Here is a 21637-nt window from a genome sequence, read left to right as displayed (position 1 = left end):
TAAGGAAAACCTGCATAAATAGGAAATAAAACTCAGTCATATCACTGATCTTAGTTAAATAAGAGCACATATTAAAATCAAAATCTAATTTTACTCCTGTACTGTCACTTCTGTCATATAACCACATCAAACCCGCGCGAGGAAGTGTTTATGTGACACTTTGGTCTCTTCAAATGTTAGAGAACAGCGTCTTCACAAACACCCAGAATGCAGCGGGGTTAGGAAGCTGGGTCTGCTCTCTCTACTGAGTTGTATAAGCTTGATGTCCGCATGTCTCAAGGGATCGGGTTCAAGGAAGTCCCCCCCAAAAATTCACCGTAAACGCATCAAACACACGCTCCTCGCTGTCTGCTTCTCTTGTCATCTGCTTTAACAGCTTTCTGTGAAAATAAGAACAGAACCTTCTTAATGACATGCATATATTGTGCAAAAAAAGACTATTTGAGGCTTTGGGATTCGCTTTAAAGGACGCAGCTGACAGCTTAATGCTTTTGTTATCAGATTCTTTTGAAGCAAACCTGCCGCCCTCTGTGACAGCTCGCACACATTTGTGAGTTATGGCAAAATGAATTACTCTACAAATGTTTTCCTGCCTGTGTTTGCCTGCTCTGTGTGTGTGCGTGTGTGCTTAACATCTGCATGTGTTTGAGCGAGGGAGACCTCTGCCATTGTTGGGCTTTTACATCCTGACAGCTGGGAGCCTGATGGGTTAAAAATAACCCAGAGCTTTCCAATTTTGTCATCTTTTGGGACTGCTTCTCCCATCTGTTTTGATATCGCGTGCGTCCCCCTGGAATGCTCGGGGTCACCGACGGGCCCTTCCTGTCACATGGTTCCTCATTGTAGTGCCCAAAACTGTCCCTTAACGTACTCAAACATACTCAAAAATAGGACGCCCGGGAAGGAAAGGCTTGTGCTGTCATGTTGCTGAATTGCGTGCTGGGTGGCCCAGCTTAAATACTGTCAGTGAATGACAGTGTTTTATCTTAGAATTATCTTTTTTCTCTATGAGCTTTAGAAGATAAGTTTCATGAAGATTTCTGCACGCATGCAGAACAGAATTAGGCCACCGGTATTCAAAGAAATGACAGTGAAAAAAAGATCAACATCATAGTAAGTTGTTTGTAAAAGTATGCTGTTATCACTATTGATGTCTACAAAACAAAGACTTGGGCTGGGTTGCACCAACAAGGATGAATTTTTAAGTCTGATTAAGTCATGGTTTAACTTTAAATTATGTTACACCAAACTTTCTAAGTCCCCAACAGCATCTGTTTGTTTTTGTTTATTGTTTTTCTAGATAACTAATAAACAAAGTAACATTTTAAGGAATACAGAGCAGCTGAAAGTAGTGTTCCTGCCTCTTTTAATCTTTTTTTTTTTTTAACTCACCAATTGTTTTATTGTTTTATTTTTTATTTTTGGTAAGCAGGCATCTCCATATTAATCAATATCAATTTAAGTTCAGTTTAAATCAATACACTTGGATTTACTAAACATAGATTAGTTTTTAATTGTGTAACAGAGCTCTGCTTAATTTTAATTCTGGATTTACTGATTTTTAACCTGATTTTGCTAAACTAATGTGACTAATTGAAACTATTCTTACATTACATTAATTTTTCTTCGTGCAATCCAGTCTTAAAGTTAAACAGGGATTTACAATAGGATGTGGAGCCATATGTGTGTGTCTTTGTGTGTGTGTGTGAGAGTGTGTGTGTGTCTGTGTATGTAAAATACAAGTAAAAGTATTTGAGTTTTGTGCCTGTTTAAATAACCAAACAGCAAAATAGATATGCATGATATGCAAACAAGAGGCTATGTAAACTGCACTGGCGAGCTAAGCAAATGCATTATGTAACTCAAGCGCCTGCTTTTTGACTAGAGACAGATGCACTCTGCTGAAATAAGGCTGATCTGAAAGAGATGTATTTTGCAGATAATGCGTTCTGTCACTAATCGACGCACATTTTCAAGATGGGAGCAGGAAATTAAAGTGCTTACAGGGTATTTTGCAGCGTTTTGTGGTTGTTTTGATCCTCATTTTGAGTGCACAGAGTTTACAGACATTATGGTATGTGCACTTGTACACCAGACAGTTTGGTGATGACAGACAGGCCCATTCTTGATTGGTGGACACTATGTTGTCATACGAGGAAGTGGCTGGTGACTTTTTTCTAATTGTGGCAGCTTAGTCAAAACACAAGTTAAACATTGTGTTCGGTGCCACCATATCATCATGTTAACAGGTGGAGATTTTAAAGCCACTCTGGTTTCACTCACGCACAGCCAACCTACTGTATCTGTCCACACAGAAACAAATGATCTCTGTGTTATCCAACCTCTGGTACTGTATCTACGTGATGCTCAGTCCAGTTGCAGCCCTTTGCCAATGCTGGTTTTCTTCTTTCGACATGGACATCCTCCCCAGTGTCCTCTCATCCAAACTTAGCCCGGGCACACATCCAGTCAAATGTCTCCATTTGCCTCTTCTGTGGATTGCCAAGTGGCAACTCTATAACTAACGTGTCAAGTCTTGTTTCAGTAAACAGATCTGACATCAAAAAGCCACAGAAAATGCCACATGGCCACCTATACACTATATAGTATATGCTTATGGAAACACTGTTTTTTGCATGCATCACAAAAGTTATTTGCAACTCTTTTTGGAGTATATGAGCGGCGTGAATGTATTTTAAAATGTGCTTATTAGCAGGGTCCCATTTTGGGGTTAATAAATTACATGGCATGGGATAGGGATGTTCCTGGAGACTAATTTCCCTGTCTATTAAACACAAAATTTAATTTAGATTAGTTGACTAGTCTAACATTAAGAAAACACCCAGAAAGCAGTTAAAATTGAGCAGAATTTATTAACTTATAATGTTAAACACTGTCTGAAAAAAAAACTGTGGGTATTAAGAGCCATTTGAAGCTGTTAATCACAGTCAACAATCACCAAATCGTACCTGAACCTGCACTTCAAGCTGTGCAATACAAACACTACACGTTGACGTACAAAACATGACAACAGCTCACTGAATACTTCACCTTTTCAGACTGAGGAGGATCACAGTGTTGGCAGGTAAACGACCCGGAGCTGATGTCAGCTGCCAGCCTGCTACACAGCGTGGCTAACGTTAGCAGAGCTAGCAGCAGCAGCTGCTTTGCTTGCAGATTAATGTCCGTGTCTGTGCTTAATGTGGTCACATGTTGAGTGATTATATACCAGTTAATTCTGTCTACAGTCTACATTCAACATTATTTCCATTGTCTAGATTAAAGCACTGCCAAACCGTGCCAATTTTATGAGCTGCCATCTGTCCGACTTTGTTGATATAAACATCAGGGGTTGCTTGGGCAATGCGCTTAAGGCGTACAGCGAGAGGGGCTGTTGTCTGACTAGTGGCGGGTGGCTGCATCACATCTTAGAGCAACAGTTAACTGACATTGTGCATGAATGAAATATTGATAAATAGTTTAAACAACTAGTATTCTGGGTGCAGACTAGCAGTGGTTGTGGCGTTTAATTGTATAGTCGAGTTATCGCGCGCATCCCTAGTATGGGATCGGTGCATGGACAAGCAAACTCATTGATACCATTATTTCAGGCGGTATCAGAGGCATTTTCTAAAACTGGGATCAGTACTGGACCAACCCTAAAACTACATCACGACCAGTGCGCCAGCACGAGAATACTGTGGCAGACTACTGATTTTAAAGCTCTGGTATACTGCAAAATACAGAGAGATTTATCTGGTGGTGATGTATTAGGAGCTAAAACCAGGAGGCAATTAAGCTAGCTTAGCGTAAAGACATAAACACAGGTTAAACAGGTTTTTACACTTCAGTATTTGCATGGGTTAAAAAAACGAGATATAATGTCTTAACTAGTAAGCTTTTAAAGTGCTGGTGGTTGGGTGTTTTTTTTTAATTGTTTGGACAGAGCCAGGCTATCTGTGTCCTCTTGTTTTCAGTCTTTATGCTAAGCTAAAGCTAACCACCTGCTGGCTCCAGGTTCATATTTACCATACAGACATGAGAGTGGTATCGATCTTCTTGTCTAACATTTGGCAAGAAAGTGAGGGATGAATATTTCCTTAAAATGGTAACCTTTTAAACCTAAGCCGTAATGACATGAGATTATTTGTATATTTTCGACATTTTTTCTTTCTTTTTGAGCATTCAGAAAATATGTAGAGCCAAGACACTAAAGTGAAAAAATGTAGGTTTTTGTAGAGATGTTCAGATAACATTTTTTCCTTTGCAAAAGCTTAACTTTGGCCAATTCTGACCCAGTACCATTGGGTAAAAAATATGTATTGTTCTTCTTCTTCTTGTTTTTCGTCTTCTTCTTGTTATAATTATTATTACGTACAATATGATTTTTATTTTATTAATATTAGGGCTGGGCGGTATACCGGTTCGTACCGAAAACCGGTCTTTATTTTCGTTATGATATGAATTTTTCATATACCGTCATAGCGGTGAATAGCCCAAACAACATCCGGAACGTGCACGGCGGAAAGTGTTTCAGCGGGGACCCATTTCACTGCTGCACACCAACACCACAGGTATGCTTGCTTGAGCGTGTGTACTAGGGATGTTCCGTGGCAACTAATTTCCCTTTTGATTAGATGCAAAAATAGTCACTAAGAAAACACAAGGCAGAATTTATTAATTTCTAATGTTAAACACTGTCCGAAAAAAAATACTGTGCGTATTAAGAGCCATTTGAAGACGTTAAACACAGTCTACAATCGCCAAATCTTAAATGCCGCTGAAATGCGCGCTACTTCACAAACCTTACACGCTTACGCTTCACCTTTTCAGACCGAAGAGGGTCACAGTGTCTGCAGGTAAAGGACTCAGAGCTGACGTTAGCTGCTAGCTCGACACACAGCGTGGCTAACTAGCTGCTAGCCCGACACACAGCGTGGCTAACGTTAGCAGCTAGCCCGACACACAGCGTGGCTAACGTTAGCAGCTAGCCCGACACACAGCGTGGCTAACGTTAGCTGCTAGCCCGACACACAGTGTGGCTAACGTTAGCAGCTAGTAGTAGCAGCAGCAGCAGCAGCAGCAGCTCCGCCTGCAGGTTTATGTCTGTGTCTGTGCTTTAATGCGGTCACATTTCTCCAGTCGAGTGAATATATATCAGCTTATTCTGTCACAGTCTACATTCATCTGTCCGACTTCGCTGATGTAAACATCCGGTGTTGCCACGGCGATGGTTCATATGCGCTGGGTGAGAGGAGCTGCTGTCTGACAGAGCCGCAGCCCCGACTAGTGTCGTGCGGCAACAGATAACTGGCATCATGCATGCATTTTTAAATATTTTAAACGACTAGTATTTCTGGTGCCGACTAGCGTGGGTGTGGACGTTTAATTGTATAGTCGTCCATGTGATAACCGTGAAACCGTGATATGAAAATTTTATCATACCGCCCACCCCTAATTTATATACATAAATATTTTTAACAGCTGTATAATATTAATCCTTAATGTATGTGATATGTGATGTGCATCCAGAAGCATGATGTTTACTGATATTCACAAAGAATGACCATTTTGGATAGTATATCTGTATCTTTTAACAGAGTTTTCTGGTGGCTTTTCTGTTCTACAGATAGCTCTTCTGATGCACTACTCATTGTCAGCACCACCTAAAAGCTGTCTGCTTGCTGTTTGGGTGTTGTTTTGTCTCGCTCGGCGGCTGTGTGGCTTTGTGTTTGGTCTGAAACTGTTGCCAAACAGGGAGCATCATTATTTGTTCGGCTTGGACAAGGCTTTGGCACTATTTGGACTGACATTAAACAAGCGGTTATAGGCTTAATAAATCAGTCCTGTCATGTTGTGTTCAGTTTATGGAGTGACTGTGACTTAAATCTTCTTAAAATGTGGTTTTGAGCTTGTATGTATCTGTGTATGTGTGCGTTTATGTGGCTGTGTGTGTGTGTTCTGTGGCTCCACTGAGACAGTTTGGCACCTGGCCAGCTCAAACTGTCCGTCTCTTGGAAGGCTGGATGTAATGGGCTCATTTCCCCGGTGGGACGAAGCGGGGGACTGAATAAAAAACAAGTGGGGGGATGCCTGGGGACGCTGCGGGAATGACAACAGCACACGAGAAAGCCCAGTGGGAACACTGAGTGCTCCAAAACTTGTTTCATAACTTGTCCTCGTTCCAAATCACACAAGGAAGTGGCGTGCATTTTGATAAATGCCTAGAGGGCAGGTGTGGTCACCCCCTTGGAGGCGGGTGGAGCCACGCTAACACAAACTGCCCTTAAGGGGTGGAGACGGGAGCCTCCTTCCACGAAGACAAATATTATGTGATCTTAATATTCTTTGCCTCTAAACCACAGCTAGTGTTCCTGAGCATGTGTCACCTTTTTGCATTCATGCAAAAACAGAAGTTTGTGGTGGTTTGTGGTTTTTAACTTTCCAGTAAATCAGTCTAAAAGCTGCAGCTTAAGGTGAGTCAGTGACACCAGGTATTGACATCAATTAAAACCAACTGAATGAAGGCCTATAGTGCTGTTACAAAGGATTATTTTCATTAGTCATGACTGATTCATTGTATGTCTGTAAAACACTAGAAAACTGAAAACTGTCCATCACATTTTTCCTACAGTCCAAGTGTCATCAGATGTCTCGCTTTTTCTGACCAGTTGCCTAAAATCCAAAGAGAATTGATTTACTTTAATGTAGGAAAATGAAAAGCATTAAATACTTGCATATTGGACAATCTGGAACCATCATATGGTTGGACCTGTCACTGGAAAAAATTACTTAAATCATGTATCTTCAACAGGGAGTCCTCAGAGTTATTGAAGGGGGGTGCTCCAAATTATTGTTCGATAATCTTCTGAAAGTTTTTTTTCAAAAGTTAAAATTGTATGTTATTGGCAGAGACAAGTCACCCTTTAAAAATAAAATTAGGGCTGCAACTCATGATTATTTTCATTGTCGATTAATCTTTCAATTATTTTCTTGATAAATTGATTAGTTTTTTGGTCCATAAAACATCAGAAAATGGTGGAAAGTGTCCATCAGAGTATCTCAGAAGTCAAGATGACATCCTCAAGTGCCTTGTTTTGTCATCACTGCAGCTCAAAAAATAAAAACCAAAACATTTAATTTATACAACATTGACAAAAAGCTACCCAGGAATCCTCATGCAATCGTGTCTTAGCTAACCTACTAATTCACTTATTTCTAATGGTGAGTCAGCTACAAGTAATTTGAAATGTACTGGTCAATTAGCTGTATTATTATCCCAAGTGAACATTTTGTAACTTCACAAGCAAGAGGCTCAGACATATTCTCAGCTTCCAAAACCATCAGTTAAAGGTTAAGTTAAAGGCTAACATAGCTAACATTAGCTATGCTACAGCTGCTGCTGACTTTGCAGCTAAGAGCAAACAAAAGATTAACTGCAGTGTATGTAGTTGGGTGGGTCTGCTCCGTCTCTCTGTCAGCCATATCCTGAAAACGAGAACGACCCCTGACTTAAAAGATCAAAAACAGTTGATCAACTAATTGTTGCAGCTCTGTACCCCCCAAATTTTTTAACATCAGCTTACTCTAAAGGGGGGAAAAAAAGTGATCAGTTATCTTTATGCTACAAAGCTTGGACCGACTTTGCAAACACAACCTCACTTGACTACAACAGATGATGTGTCATGTTTTGCTCTCTGTGACTCCTTTGTTTGGAATGTAATCCCTGTTTTGCAGCATCTCCTCTGTGCCAAGTCTGCATTTTAGAGAATCACACGGCAGCAATTCCTTGAAAGCCAATGTGTTTTAAAGCATCTGTGCCATCCAGTAAAGCTTGTTTTAAGTTGGCTGCTACAACTCTGCAAATGCAACCTCCACACACAAGTCTACATACTGCTGTAACTAAAAGTGCCAAAAAACAAAACAAAACAAGGAAGTGCGTTAATTACTATTCTGTTTTCTCCTGACACACAATAACTGGACACGTGATCATTGTGTAAACCACCTCTGGCTGCTTGTTAACCTCAGTCTGACTTGACACCTCTGACCTGAATTCTTTTCCTTCCCCTGTAGACCCCTGTCTTATAGTGATGCCGCCATGCATGGGCGAGGCAGACCGCTTCAGTCTGGATGCGCTGCGGCACATCCACAAACAGCTGGACGATGACAATGACGGGGGAATAGAGGTCAACGAGAGTGTGGAGGTGAGTGTTTTTTTTTTTGTTTTTTTTTTTTGTATACTGACTGTCAGGTTCAATGTGTACAAGGCAAGGCAGCTCAGGAAAAACCTCTGACCTTTAGGTGTAAGTAGTGGGTCAGGACCACTTGACAGGGTCCCCAAGTAAACCTGAGTAGTCAGTTAATTAAAGGATGAATTGTAATACCGTATATTTACTGTGTCTGCAGCCTGCCTGAGCCTCCTCGAGACTAGGGAGGAAGGGGCAGGAGAAAACACTCTGCCTCATCAAATAGGAATGCAGCCTATGTTTTATACCATTGATGGCGCTAACTCACTATTTGGACTGTAGTATGCATTCCTGGATTTGCATTTATTACGCATTGCTCCTTTAAATGATAAGAACAATAATTCACATTTCTGTCTGTCTCCACACACAACTTACAGACACATTATGGCTATAAACAGTGATAGAGATATCACAAGTAGTCATTTTTTCATTTTAGGGGGTCTTAAGGAAAACCAGGGGGGGAAAGATCAAAACCTCATTGCTTTGCAAAACCTTTTTGAATGTTATAATTTGGCTCTTTATCTTTTTTTTTTTTTTTTTTTTGACTTTTTTGAGTATCCAGTATTTTGCAGATCATTAGGTTAACTAAACCAAACCACTTGTAAATGTTTCAAATGTTGACATAAGAATAGTTGCCTGTCAGCTCTGAAAGTAGACCGCCACATGAAAGTAAATATTTATTTTACAGAGCTAACAGCGAGGAACAGCCTGTGACAGGAGATCAGGCTTTGTAGCTATCTGAATAGTCAAATAAGTTTTAATATGAAGCAGTTAGTCATCGGTAGAGAGAGACAAATTAGTGTCTGCATTCTTAACATAGTGACACGTCATCAGAAACACACAGAGATCATAACTGGCAGTTTTACAGACATTATGCAACTCCACTTCCAGAATAGATGGGAAGTTATGTAAAATATGAATAAAAATGCAATACAATGAATGAATGCAATGATTTGGGAAAACTTTTTGACCTATATGCAGCTGAATACAGTACAAAAACAAGATATTAAATGTTCAAAAATATTAAGTTTTTTGTGAATATACACTCACTCATTCTGAATTTGATGCCTCCAGAATGTTCCACAACTGAGGACACTAATTATTGAAGCTTTGCAAGTAAAAGGGTTCTAGTACCCCAACTTTTTTTTACCATGAAGCCACACTGGTGTGATACATGCAGAATGCGTCTTGGCATTGTTTTGCTTAAAAAAATTAGCAGGCATGTATCTGAAAAGCACGTTATTTGAGAGTTACCCATGATACCACGGGCACTAACACTCCAGGAGGTCAGGACACAGCACACTTTTACAATTTGCATGAGTCCATCTTAGACGAGTTTGGGCCCAGAGAGGTCAGCTGCATTTCTGGATGTTGTTGATATATGGTCTTTGCTTTTATGGTAGAACCTTAATTCGCATGTGAAGATGCAGCAACAAACTGTGTTTACTGACTAAACCAAAGTTTTCTGGAGCTCATGCCATATCTTTATACAATTATGTGGGTTTTAAAGTAGTTTTTAATGCACTGCTGCCTGAGGGGTCAGAGGTCACTGGCATTCAGTATTGTTTTTGGTCTTGGCCCTAACCTGCAAAGATTTTCTGGATTGTCTGAATCTTTTAATTATATTATGGATTGTAGATCGTGAAATCCCCAAATTCCTTGCAGTTTTTGTGTTGAGTTTAAATAGTTTTTAAACTGTTGGACTATTTTCCCGCTTAGTTTTTCACAGAGGTGAACCTCACCCCTTCCATGCATGTGAATGACTGAGCTTTTTGCGGATGCCCCTTTAATACCCAGCAATGATACTGTCACCTGTTACAATTAGCCTGTTTACCTGTTGAATTTTCCAAATAGGAACATATAGGAACAATAGGAGCATTTCACAACTTTTCCAGTCTTTTGTTGCTCCTGTTCCAACTTTTTTGAAACATGTTACAGGCTTGTCAGTTTGAATATTTAATATCTTGTCTTTGTACTTGTATTTTATGGAATACATGTTGAAAATGATTAGCAAATCATTTGTTTTTTTGTATCATTTGAAGTAAAAAAAATGTTGAAAATCCTTATATTTTTAGTTTCATTTAGATCATAGATTCTATGCATGCGTGTGCGTGTGCGCGTGCCTGTGTGAGTGTGTGTGTGTCTGCGTGTGTGTGCGTGTGGAGTCTGGAGATCGGGACAGGCTTCTGTGAGCGACTGGAAGGGTAGATCTGACACCTGAGAGCACTCTGACCTGCTGTGGCCCCTGCGTCTCTTGGTAATCGACAACCCCTTACGTTCAAAAGAAACCACTCGGGACCATGGTCACATTCTGTGTGTTTGTGTGTGTGTGTGTTTGCGTGTGTGTGTTGGCAGGAGTCATTTTTAACTGGCTGAGAAGTGCTGGTGTGAGAAACAGTTATACCCTGCAGCCCTGCGGTGGCCCCTCAGTAAAGAGCTGGATGCAGTGTTAGAACTGGCCCCCAGCCCACATTAAGGCAATGTCTGTCTGTGCATGTATCACTGATGCCTGTATGTGCTGTACTGTATAGGAGTGTGTTACGCATTGCCCCTGGACCCGTTTTCACCCTTTGTCTTTATAAGGGCAGCTAGTCGTGGCTGTTTCTATCCAGCAGCAGAAAGCCCCAGTTGTTTTTGGCCACCGCTCATTACTGAGGATTTCCAAGCTTCTTCTCTGGGCTCCAGTGGCGGGCGGAGCAGGGTTTCATAACATGATGGATGCTCCTTTCACCAAATTAGTGGCTGTCTATCAGTTAGTTTTATGAAAGCGGGACTTTGTCATGTGACCTGCAGCGCAGGACCGAAACAAGTGGATTTTGTCAGGTTATCTGATATTAAGTGAAAAGAGTTGTCTGTTAGTCGCTGCAGGGGTGACGAGTTTAGTTTAACACTTTCACAGATACAGTACACTGCATGAAGTCTGTTGCATGAACACAAACCAAGCCCCCAGAGCATCATGCTTTGAGGCAAATTAGACATAGAGGTCAAAGTGTGTAATTACAACGTCATGTGATGCACAGCGGCCCAAAACGTTTTATTCCTGTAAGCTTACATTGTGAAAGAAGTGGCTGTAAAATGGTGGATAATTTTTTTTTTGAGCGTCGTGTCACTGCATGAAAAAGAAATGCTCTCGATATAAACCATCCAGCTGTCTGCACCACCCCTGTGTATCTTGTGTGCCAGCTGCATGTGATGGGAGTTAACGTGACCTAAAGTGTTTATTTATACTTAAAGTCTTTTTTGTGATTTTATAATACACCTGTAAATGCAAGCCTGGTGCTCAATAAAAAGGCACTGGAAACAGATTTTGTAATCCAGGTGAAACAGAGTGTCTTCCACAGTCTGACAGCAGGTCACTCTGCTCTGGTTTAATCCCACAAACTTTCCCTTCATTTTACACAGCAGCTGAAATACAAAACACAGAAACTTCTTGGACTTTTTCTGCAGTGTTTTCGTGGACAAACTATACATTTACTGCCACTAGACAAGTTCACAGCTTTATATCTCTGCTCTGAACACCAACGCCTGTCTGCTCTGAGCGCAGCCACAAACATTCTCTTTTCTTTCTCTTGCACAGCAACACCCTCGGTGCACATGCTTATCCTGCAGTGCTTATTCATTTTGTTGATAGAGAAAAAAGGTCAGGAATATTCACACATATTGAAGGAAAACTGCTCATTTGCTGCTGGATGCTTTGAAATGTGCAGAACAGACAGATCTATCATAGACAGATGCGTCAGTGTGACATTAATGCAGTCTTTTTGCAAGTTTGATGCTGACATGACCTTTGTGGTCAAGACAAGAGTTAACCCCTGCACAATGACTCATTTCAATATCAGGATATGATCCATTTGGTCCAATAACATTTAGAAAGTCTAGAAGAGCTGCTTGTTAAATTATTTTATCCCCATTCAAGTTAGTGGAGGGAAGAATTTTGTTGTGCATTTGCTCTATAGGGCACATGATAAGGAAGCATACACCGAAGATCCGGGTAATTTTATACTCAGAACCTGGCTTAATGCATCACTCTGCAGCTTTCATGGGAATGAACGGAGGCCCGCCTCTCATGCTCTATGCAGTTCTCCCTCAATGCATCCATGAGAAAAACAAACAAACAAAATGTGCAGCCATTTTGAAAACTTGTTAAACTTAATTTCTTCAGATATGTTCCTAAAAAAGGTTCCTATTCAGGGTGTCTTCATCTGTAATTATGAATCAAATTTCTGCCAAGAAAAGCCATTATGTTCAAGGTGCCTAAAACATAATATCAATATTGTTTTCATTATCTGCCAATCTGCTGATTATTTTCATGAATGTGTAGATTAATCATTTAGTCAACAACCCAAAATACTCTTCATTTATTATCATAAATGACAAAGAAACTGAGCAAATCCTAAAAATTATGAAGCTGGAACCAGTAAATGTTTGACATTTTTGCTGAAAAATGAATGAAATGATTAATCGATTTCCAAAATAGTTGGAAACTAAATTTCTTTCGATCAACTAGTCAGTTAATCACATTATTAGTGCAGCTCTAGCCATCATCATTGGTCTCTGTCTCTTATTGTTTGGACCCAAAAACAAATGTCCTCACATCACAGTTAAAGGAAGGACATGTGTTATCAGTTTCACAGTGCAGCAGGTCAACTGATGAAGTAATGCTAAAAGGTGAAAATTGATCTGAGCTCTTAGAATTTATGGGATTATGAGATTTACTGTATGTTTAACTTGACAGCACAAAGTAAAAATGGCCTTAAAAGAGTTCAGTTAAAAGCAGGGTGCAGCAGAAAGCGTGCATATGTTCCAGGCTGTCATTTTTGAAAGTAAGGTCAACTGTTGCTCCATTTATTGTAGGGCTGTAGGTTTGACGCCTGGCTCCTCCCGTCCACATGCTGATAGGTAAAAATTGTTTTGAAAAAAAACCCCAAAAACATTTTGCCATCTTTGGACACCATTCACTGTCTGTACCATGACAGACTCTTCCTGGCAGCGATGAGTTGAAAGGAGTGATGCAGCTATGAGGGCGGGTGACAAGTGCGGGGTCGAGACAGGACCTCATCACCCCCTTGCCCCTTTGCCACCTGGCTGAAATCTTACACTCCACCAACAAAGATCTCACTGGCACTTCCTGCTTGTTTTCCTTCTCTTATTACCCCCACCACCTACACACACACACGCACACACACAACCCACAGCTTCATCCCAAAATTTGAGAGGATGACTAAGACGAGAGGATGCTCATATCTGTAATGTTAGTGTCGTGATCAGGGTATCCAGTTTTTCATGTCATGCATTTCAGAGATTCTTATGCAGGTGGTAAAGATGACATTAGTGATGATATATGTTGACAATGACACCAGCGGCTTTGGGTGTGAGCAGGAAAGGGAATGATTTATAGATATTTTATACAAAACATGAGAAAAACATCTTTAAAGGCTGATTTCTTTTAAAGGAATTTCTGTTTTAAATCCAATATATTTGCAAAAATGAAGAGGACAGTACACATTTTTATAGCCAAAATGAAAATAATCACCTGTTACAGGTTCACAAATGTGCTCAAATTTGCTTGTCTTCCTTGTGCTTTATGAACTGTTATGGCTGTTGAAAACAATGTATAGACTAATCAAGAAAATAAGCAGCAGATTAAGCAAGAAGTAAAGGTCTTGGGGTTTTTTTTCTACACAATACTGTGAGCACCTCTATGTACGTGACTCACAGCGCGTGCTTTCTCTGTTGCTTGATTCAAGGCAACCTTAGATTCTCCATGTATTCATGGTGTTTCACCAATCAAAGAGGCTCAGCCAGACAAAGACAACATTTTCAGTTTGTCTTTGTTCCAGCAGTGTTCAGACAGAGGAGCTGTCTTTCTACTTTGTTTCAGAGTCTAGTAGAGACCTTGCAAGCATCTTCAACTTAGCCAGGAGGAATTCTGGCTGCAAAACTAAGTAATTTCACATTTATTTATTGCACTCTATTTTGATTGCACCTGATTTGTCACCTCTGTATTTAAGCAATACACGAACTACACACTGGCATGTTGAGTTAAAATGACCCCCCTTTGTCAACAGGGTTTGTATAAAGTCTTGAAAGTTTGGAAAATACTTAATTTTATGTTTTCAAGGTTAAAAATATGCTTGACTTTGACTGTACTTGAAAACTTTTCATCTACACATTCAATCATGTACACTAAAAATCTTTTAATATTTGAAATTGAACAATCCCATCATCATATTTCTTTGTTGTCTTGGCATCTCACACCAGATGATTAATTGACATGCAGATGAAAAGGTGGTGTTCTTACATTTTTTCCATTCCACCCTGCATCACAATTTTGATGTGGTCATAAAAGCTTTGAGAGTCTGTAAATGTTTGGTTTAGGTGCCTTGAAAGTGCATGAAAAGTGCTTGAATTTTACTCTTAAAAAGCTGTGCAAACTCTGAATCAAAGTGTTCTCTCTTCACTGAATAGAAAGTGGCCCTCAGTTAATCGTGAGTTACCTGGGAGCGCTGAAATGTAAAATTTGTTTTACCCTTTAAGTTCCTCCGTAACTTAACAACAATGAGTGTTGCCAAGTTACATGGAAATGAGCCCTCACAGTCATATTTCAGTTTGTATCGCCAACCACAGACAAAACATACACACACAGATGACTTACAGGTTGCTGAGTCATTGACATGAGTTGCATTGCTCACAACAGCAAAGTGATCCAGCAGCCTGTTGCATCAGCTGTGTGTGAGTTCAAACTTAGCCGGCTTATGACATTAATTATCACTAAGTTGTGATTTATGCATTACTAAAATAAAAGCGGTTGCATCACAGAGATAAGTTACAGCATACAGCTTAGTAACAGCTAAATAGTTACACCTACCACTAGAGCAGGTGTAAATCATAAAATGTCACAGAAGTGTACTCCCTAATGGTAAAACAGCAGATTTTCTGCCACACAGCATAAGTTTTCCATTAATTGCAGCAATTTTGCAACTCAGTAATCCAGTAGAGATCTTATTTATTGATATGATATTAAGAGTTGTAATGATTAAATGATTAATCAATTAGTTGTCAACTATTAAATTAATCACCAGCGATTTTGATAACTGAATAATCATTTTGGGTCATTTTTTAAGAGATTTCAGTTCCTTAAATGTGAATATTTGCTGGTTTATTTAGCCTCTGTGCTGTGGACTGAACAAGAAACATTCTTCACTTTTTCTGAGATTTTGTGGACCAAATAACTAATTGATTAATCAAGAAAACAATTGTCATGACTTTACATCCAAACTATGAAGTTAGGTTGCACTCCAAGTGATCACGATGCAAACAACTTAACTCACTGATTTAGCTACAAACAAAAACTGCTCCCACCACAGGAACTTTACCCAGGGACAAGGGCCCTTTGGAGGAGGTCAGTGCGTTACCACTGCAGGGAAGCGTCTCTAACTTACGTTCTGAGGACACCAATGGACTGAAGGAGTCTTTTTGTTCCTTGAAAAGTTCCTGGGACTGTAAGGTCTGGGTCCTTTGGGTGGAAACTTAAGAGAGAACGTACACGTAGCTGGTGCAACCCAGTGTCTCTGCACACATTAACATGTGTTCTTACACCACTCTATGGAGTAGTGAGGCAAGGAGAGCAAACAAGGAAGTGTTGAGGCCAACAAGTATCTCTGTTCCCTCTGCAGCTCCAGCTCCGGCTGCTTTTGAAGTGGATGTTTAAAGCGGAGAGTCTCTGCAGAACACAAATAGCTCCTCTAGTGAAGCAAACAGCTGGATTTTTGTCAGAATCAGTTGATGTGATGAGGGGAAAAGGTCGATTTTGGCAGTTTTTCAGTTGCATGATGAGATTTTATCAGCATTGCTGTACATGCTGTCATGATCATGTGATATTTGAAGTTGTGTGAAATAAGTGTGTTTATAATCGGTGTCCAGAAAGTGATTTTCTTCCTCTGAAGACCTCTTTACGATGTGTATTTATAGTCTCAAAATTAAAAGTAATCACTTTTTTTACAGTCCTCTAAAAGCATCCGTAGTTTAACGACTGTGGAAGAATTTTATTAGGAATCTAATCCAGCTGTGAAACACGACCCTGTCTCTCATTACTCTGTGAGTCGGGGCGTCATCAGGGTGTTTTGACTGACGTCCGGGGGTCTGTTGCTGAGCACAGTCGCAGGGGACGGCAGGTGCATGCTGTCTCCTCAGGGTGCTGGGCTGAGCGCTGCCTGCCTGCCAAGAAGACGCTCAGCTGGATCGCGTTGCATCACTTTGAAATTGCAAGAACCCCAACCCGCGTCACAGCAGGGGGCGACTGTGTGGCTTCTGTGTGGACTTTATTAGTTCATGACAGGCCGCGCATAACAAGTTGGTGGAAAATTAGACTCGCATGTGACTTTTGCATCTGTGCAAGCATACTGTATATATGACTGTTTAGACGGGTATGAAGAGATGAAACCTGAGGCGGCTGAGGGAATCAATCTCAGAAGGTTCAAGAAGGTGTTTGTTGATTTGTCTGAGAACATTCTTAAGGAACTGTCAAGACAGATTTTATTTATGACCTACAGCTTTGAATGGAGATGTAGAACTTGTGCATCAAAGGTTTATTCAGAAACATATTTTCTCCCTTAAACGGAGAGATATCTCATAATTTTTTCAGCATTTTGGGAAATGTGGTCTTTTACTCTCTTGCCAACATGAGAGGATTGATACTACTTTAAGGGACAGTTCACCCCCAAATCAAATACACATATTTTTCCTCATACCTATAGTGCTATTTACCCTCTAGATTGTTTTGGTGTGAGTTGCAGGGTTTTGGAGATATTAGCTGTAGAGAGTTCTGCCTTCTTTGTTGTGGAAAGAAACTAGCTCCAGTAGATTCAGCTGCAGAAAGAAAGTAGTTTTGGTAGTTCTGTTATGAAAGAATGTAGTTCCTACATGAAACTGCACACAACAAATTCTGTAGATTATCTTGAGTAACTGGGTCATGATTTCTGAAGATAGGCTCTGCTGTTGAATTCACATTAAAACAATCCAGATGGAAAAATAGCATTACAAGACAGAGGAAAAATATGTATTTTTGATTTGGATGTGAACTGTCCCTTGAAATGTCTGTGTGTGGAGCAGGGTTTTACGTTAGGTGGCATAAAGTGTTTTTTTTTTTTGCTGGTATCAAGTGCAGTCGATGAAAATATCAACAGTCAAAATGTCCAGTGGGTTACATGCTAAATAAACCATATAAAATATCTAAAATAAAATAAAGAGATATTAAAAAATAATTTGTCATGTATTTAAGTGTCTTTTCTATTCAGTATTGAAGTTTGCTGCACGCGGTGCATAAACCTGAGCTCAACACCGACTTCCAAGAATTACATTAATTTGTCCAAGAATTATATTAATTCTGGCATGTTAAATTCACATTTAACCTTTTGTTTTGTTATATTTGATCACTTCCAATATGTGTCTGGATGAAGAAAGGACAAACACATGAACTTGATATTGCAATGTAGAATTACACATACATAGAGGATTGTATTCATTTTCACCAACTCAACTCAAAACCCGACCAAATAAAACCAAAACTATCAGTATGGAAAGACTTTTCTAAATTAGACCCTCTAACGTTAAAAAGAACAGACCTCTGCTGTTCCTAGGATGACTTGATAAATGCAGAGTTCATGTCAGAAAGTCATTGACACTAAAATGACTAACAACAGAACCCATTGTTATGCAAAGACACCCACTTTGATCCTGTGCACAACTCCGTCTGAAAACTCTCGGAACTCGTGGAAGATTTTATCATACAAGTGATTGTCTCACGATCCAGACTGCCCAGCTGTCATGTGTGATAAATCAGTCGTTCACACGCTCCATAAATCATCCAAGTGCAGCAAACTTTTTGTCCCAAACTTACATCAGATTAATAACAATTAATCAATCTAATAATCCTCTTCCTGCGGTTTCACATGACTAACAGCTTTGATTAATGTTGAGATATGTTGTCGAGTTAAAAATATAATTAATTTCTGGCTTGTGATGATAGATAAGCGATGGATGTAATAACTTTCAGTAAATTAGATGAATAAATGTCGACAGATGGGCTGATACAGTAGATATCAGGGGTGAGCAGAGTCATAGCCGACTGTTGGAGAGAGCAGAGGCTCATGGGAAGAGTCTCGAACTCGAGCCAGCTTCCACCCAATCTGGAATCTGATAGGAACAAATATGTCTTTGTTTGCTCCAGCCTGTGTCTGACTATGTGTCATACCCCGTCTGTGCCGGGCCTCTGTCTGTGTATGTATAGAATATGTAGATGTTTTATTGTTTTTCAGGACTGACTGTTGGCTCTCTGTCCCTTCATCATATTTACAACGCTTTATTTAGCATTTCCTATCACATCGATGTGCAAAAACACAATCCAAGGCCACTTAATCCATTTTTCTTGCAGGAATTTCTTCTCCTTCGACATTTCAGTAGGCCGCAATTATCACAGCTATCGCATTATTTAAACCACGGAAGGCTCCCACACAAAGACCTATCTTTATGTGCGGCTCACCACATATTTTATATCACCACAAAGCTGCCTTTGACCATATGCAAAGCTACTCCAGTCTGCCCACAAGTACAAGTTTCATAATGAGACGGCAGCGTTTGAACCAAGTACATTTAATACTCTAATTAAGCAGCTTTTTGTACTTTTTTCGGGACAGTAATCTTTCTTTAACAAGTGACTTTAAAAAGTTTACTTGGATCATTTGCAGTGGTGGAATGTAACAAAGTCACTCAAATAATATACGTATGTTGAGATACTTTGAGTGTTTCCAATTTATGCAGCTTTATACTTCTACTTAATTACATATTGAAAGCTAATATTGTACTTGTTACTTTGCAAGTTCAGTTCATTCATTCCCCGTCACTCTTTGGCACTCGCTCTCTCGTGCTTCCTCAACTGAAATTAAACACTTACTATTCTACATTTCTCTGACCAGTCAGTAGTTTGCAGTGTTTGCTGGCTCACCTTTATCATCAGGACTAAAACCGAAATATTCCCAAACAGGGGTAGAAGAATTTTTCGTTTAACACCAGATAGTCCCTGTAACTTTATTCCCCAGTTGCCATGTTTCTCAGCTCCACCAGTAGAGAGACTGACCTCTTGTGGCACAAACTGTGTACTACAATACATTACCTCAATACAATATCTCTGCATCACTTTAATAGTAAGAGGAGCATCTTTATTTTTGACAGGACTCAAAATCATACTGTTAGGATTTCTTAATACTCTGGTATTCTGTCATACTTTGCTACCGCCCAAGCCTATTACACACTTTGTGTTTAATAAAATGATCAGGTCTTGATTTTCAAACAAGAAAACTGTTAATGAAGTAATTATCAACATGCTTGCAATCAGATTTACCCAATTTAACTTGAGATGAGATTTTAAAAAATGCTTTTTGCAAGAGTAAAAGTGAGACATTTGGAACAATTCACAAGCTTAGATATTTAAAACTTAAAAAATAAAGGTTTCTTTCATGACCATAAAGACAAACTCTGAATTCTGTCTGTTCATTCATTCATCAGGCCTTGTCTATTCTTGTTCATGTGCTCTGGCAAATGTCTTTGAAGTTTGCATCCCTGCCAGCAGGACTTCATTTCTCATGAAGTACAGTGAGCATTAATGGCTTTGCAAGACATTTGTTTGGACTAGTATTGCACACATTGTGGTCCCTCCAGTGACTCAGCAGACAGTTGGTTCCTCTGGTTGGTTCCTGGCTTTACGTCAGTGAGAAAGCTCATTTGCATTTGTATTGTGTGAGAAAAAGGTGAAGGAAAAAAAGACACTGGGCAAAGTATTCAGGCTCCTTGGAGTATTTTGTCCACTACTGATGTGTTGAAAGAGCTTTTCAGACCCTCATGGGGACCCCAGAGAAACCTTTGACGTGTGTGAACACAGGCTACAACAACAACTAAACAGTTAGTGTAGGATTACTTTAGGTTTAGTATAAATCTGTAGTTTCTACAACCCCCCTGTATCCTGGATACATTAATCTTAGTCTAATAAATGTTTTGTTTTTTTTTTACTTTTAAGCCATGCTGGGAATGTGGCTCTAGGATGTTAAAGTCAGTCGGTTAACCACTTCCTTCCAAACTAAAATATCTCAATAACACAGATATTCATTGCTGCCAGAGGACAAATCCTAATGTCTTTCTGACTTTCAGACATCCAGTGCCTCCAGCAAGCCAATGTTTTTACTTATTCAGTGAAAAAAAATGTGGCAATTTAACACAGCTGAACTTTAACCTTATCCTCAAGTATGACACTATTGTGTGATGAAAAACGAGCTAGACTTCTTGGTTAGTTGAGGAAACTGGCAACACACGCTTCAATACATTACATCTTTAGATGTGTCATACTCTAGCCCCTTAAATTCCTGCTTCCAGACTAAAGTTTTACTAAAGACTAGAGAGTATAGACTATAGACTAAAGAGTATCCATAAGAAACACGTACTTCAGTAGCCACCGATGTATCTGTAGCTAGCCAGTAATGAGTCCTGTTTGCTGTTTTTGTAAAATATTGACCTAATAGGCATGAAGGAACTGTAGCATTCTGATATCAAAGGCTTTGCTTGTTTTAGCACAGACCTTTGGTACAGACAATCATGATTCTCAGAAGATGAATTGTATTGTATCGGTGATGAAGTTGACATTTGTGATTTTGTGTTATGAAAATCACCGGATGAACTACGATGAAATTTGAATGAAAAACCCCCATTCGTTTCCCCTCAGGATGAATTGTCATAACTTTTTATCTACCATCAGGTCAAAACTGTAGATCGGCCAATACCTAAAGTATATGACCTGCAAAATATCGGCATTCCCATCAGCCTTAGCAATATTTTATGTTAAGTGCAACTTGGTAAATGTTTGCATGCTAACGTGCTAAACTAGTTGGTACCTACTGAACATGAGCATGTTAGCTTTCTCACGAAGCACTTCACAAAATCAGACGTCTTCAGTTTTAGTACACACTCTTAAAGCAGATGTGTTAATATTAACACAAATTCTGTCACTCCCCAACACACTAATGTGTCTATATAAGGACAACACATTTGTGTCATTTAACACATCCCTTCTAAGAGTACATACTGTAGCTGCCTGTACAAAATATGTACTGCTGGATGCAGTTTGTATTATAATGTGACATACTACTTTCTCATACCATTGACCCTCTTACTCATACATTCATTGCAGTTCAGCACAAATGAGATGGCATCTGTCTTTTCTCTCTTGGTGGCTCAGTCAATGAAATTGATCTTCCACTGCACAGAGGATTGTGGAATAGCCAAAAAAGCATGCTGGCTTACATACTGCATAATGCGACTGGACGCAGTAGGACATACTGGTATTT

At 39.7% G+C, this 21637-nt stretch overlaps 1 protein-coding gene across 3 annotated transcripts in view; it reads left to right on the top strand.

Moving 5' to 3' along the window:
• stim2b (stromal interaction molecule 2b) overlaps positions 1 to 21637 on the top strand; it is an 88498-nt gene that overhangs the window by 20980 nt on the left and 45881 nt on the right. For all 3 annotated transcript variants that reach the window (XM_084711925.1, XM_084711926.1, XM_084711924.1), the window contains exon 2: positions 8074 to 8204. In XM_084711925.1, coding sequence (XP_084568051.1) covers positions 8074 to 8204 — 131 coding nt within the window. The remainder of the gene's footprint in view (positions 1 to 8073; positions 8205 to 21637) is intronic.

Source organism: Lutjanus erythropterus, chromosome 23 (genome assembly GCF_056507025.1).
Source record: "Lutjanus erythropterus isolate fLutEry1 chromosome 23, fLutEry1.hap2, whole genome shotgun sequence".
Taxonomy (NCBI): domain Eukaryota; kingdom Metazoa; phylum Chordata; class Actinopteri; order Lutjaniformes; family Lutjanidae; genus Lutjanus; species Lutjanus erythropterus.
This window is presented reverse-complemented; position numbering and strand designations above follow the sequence as displayed.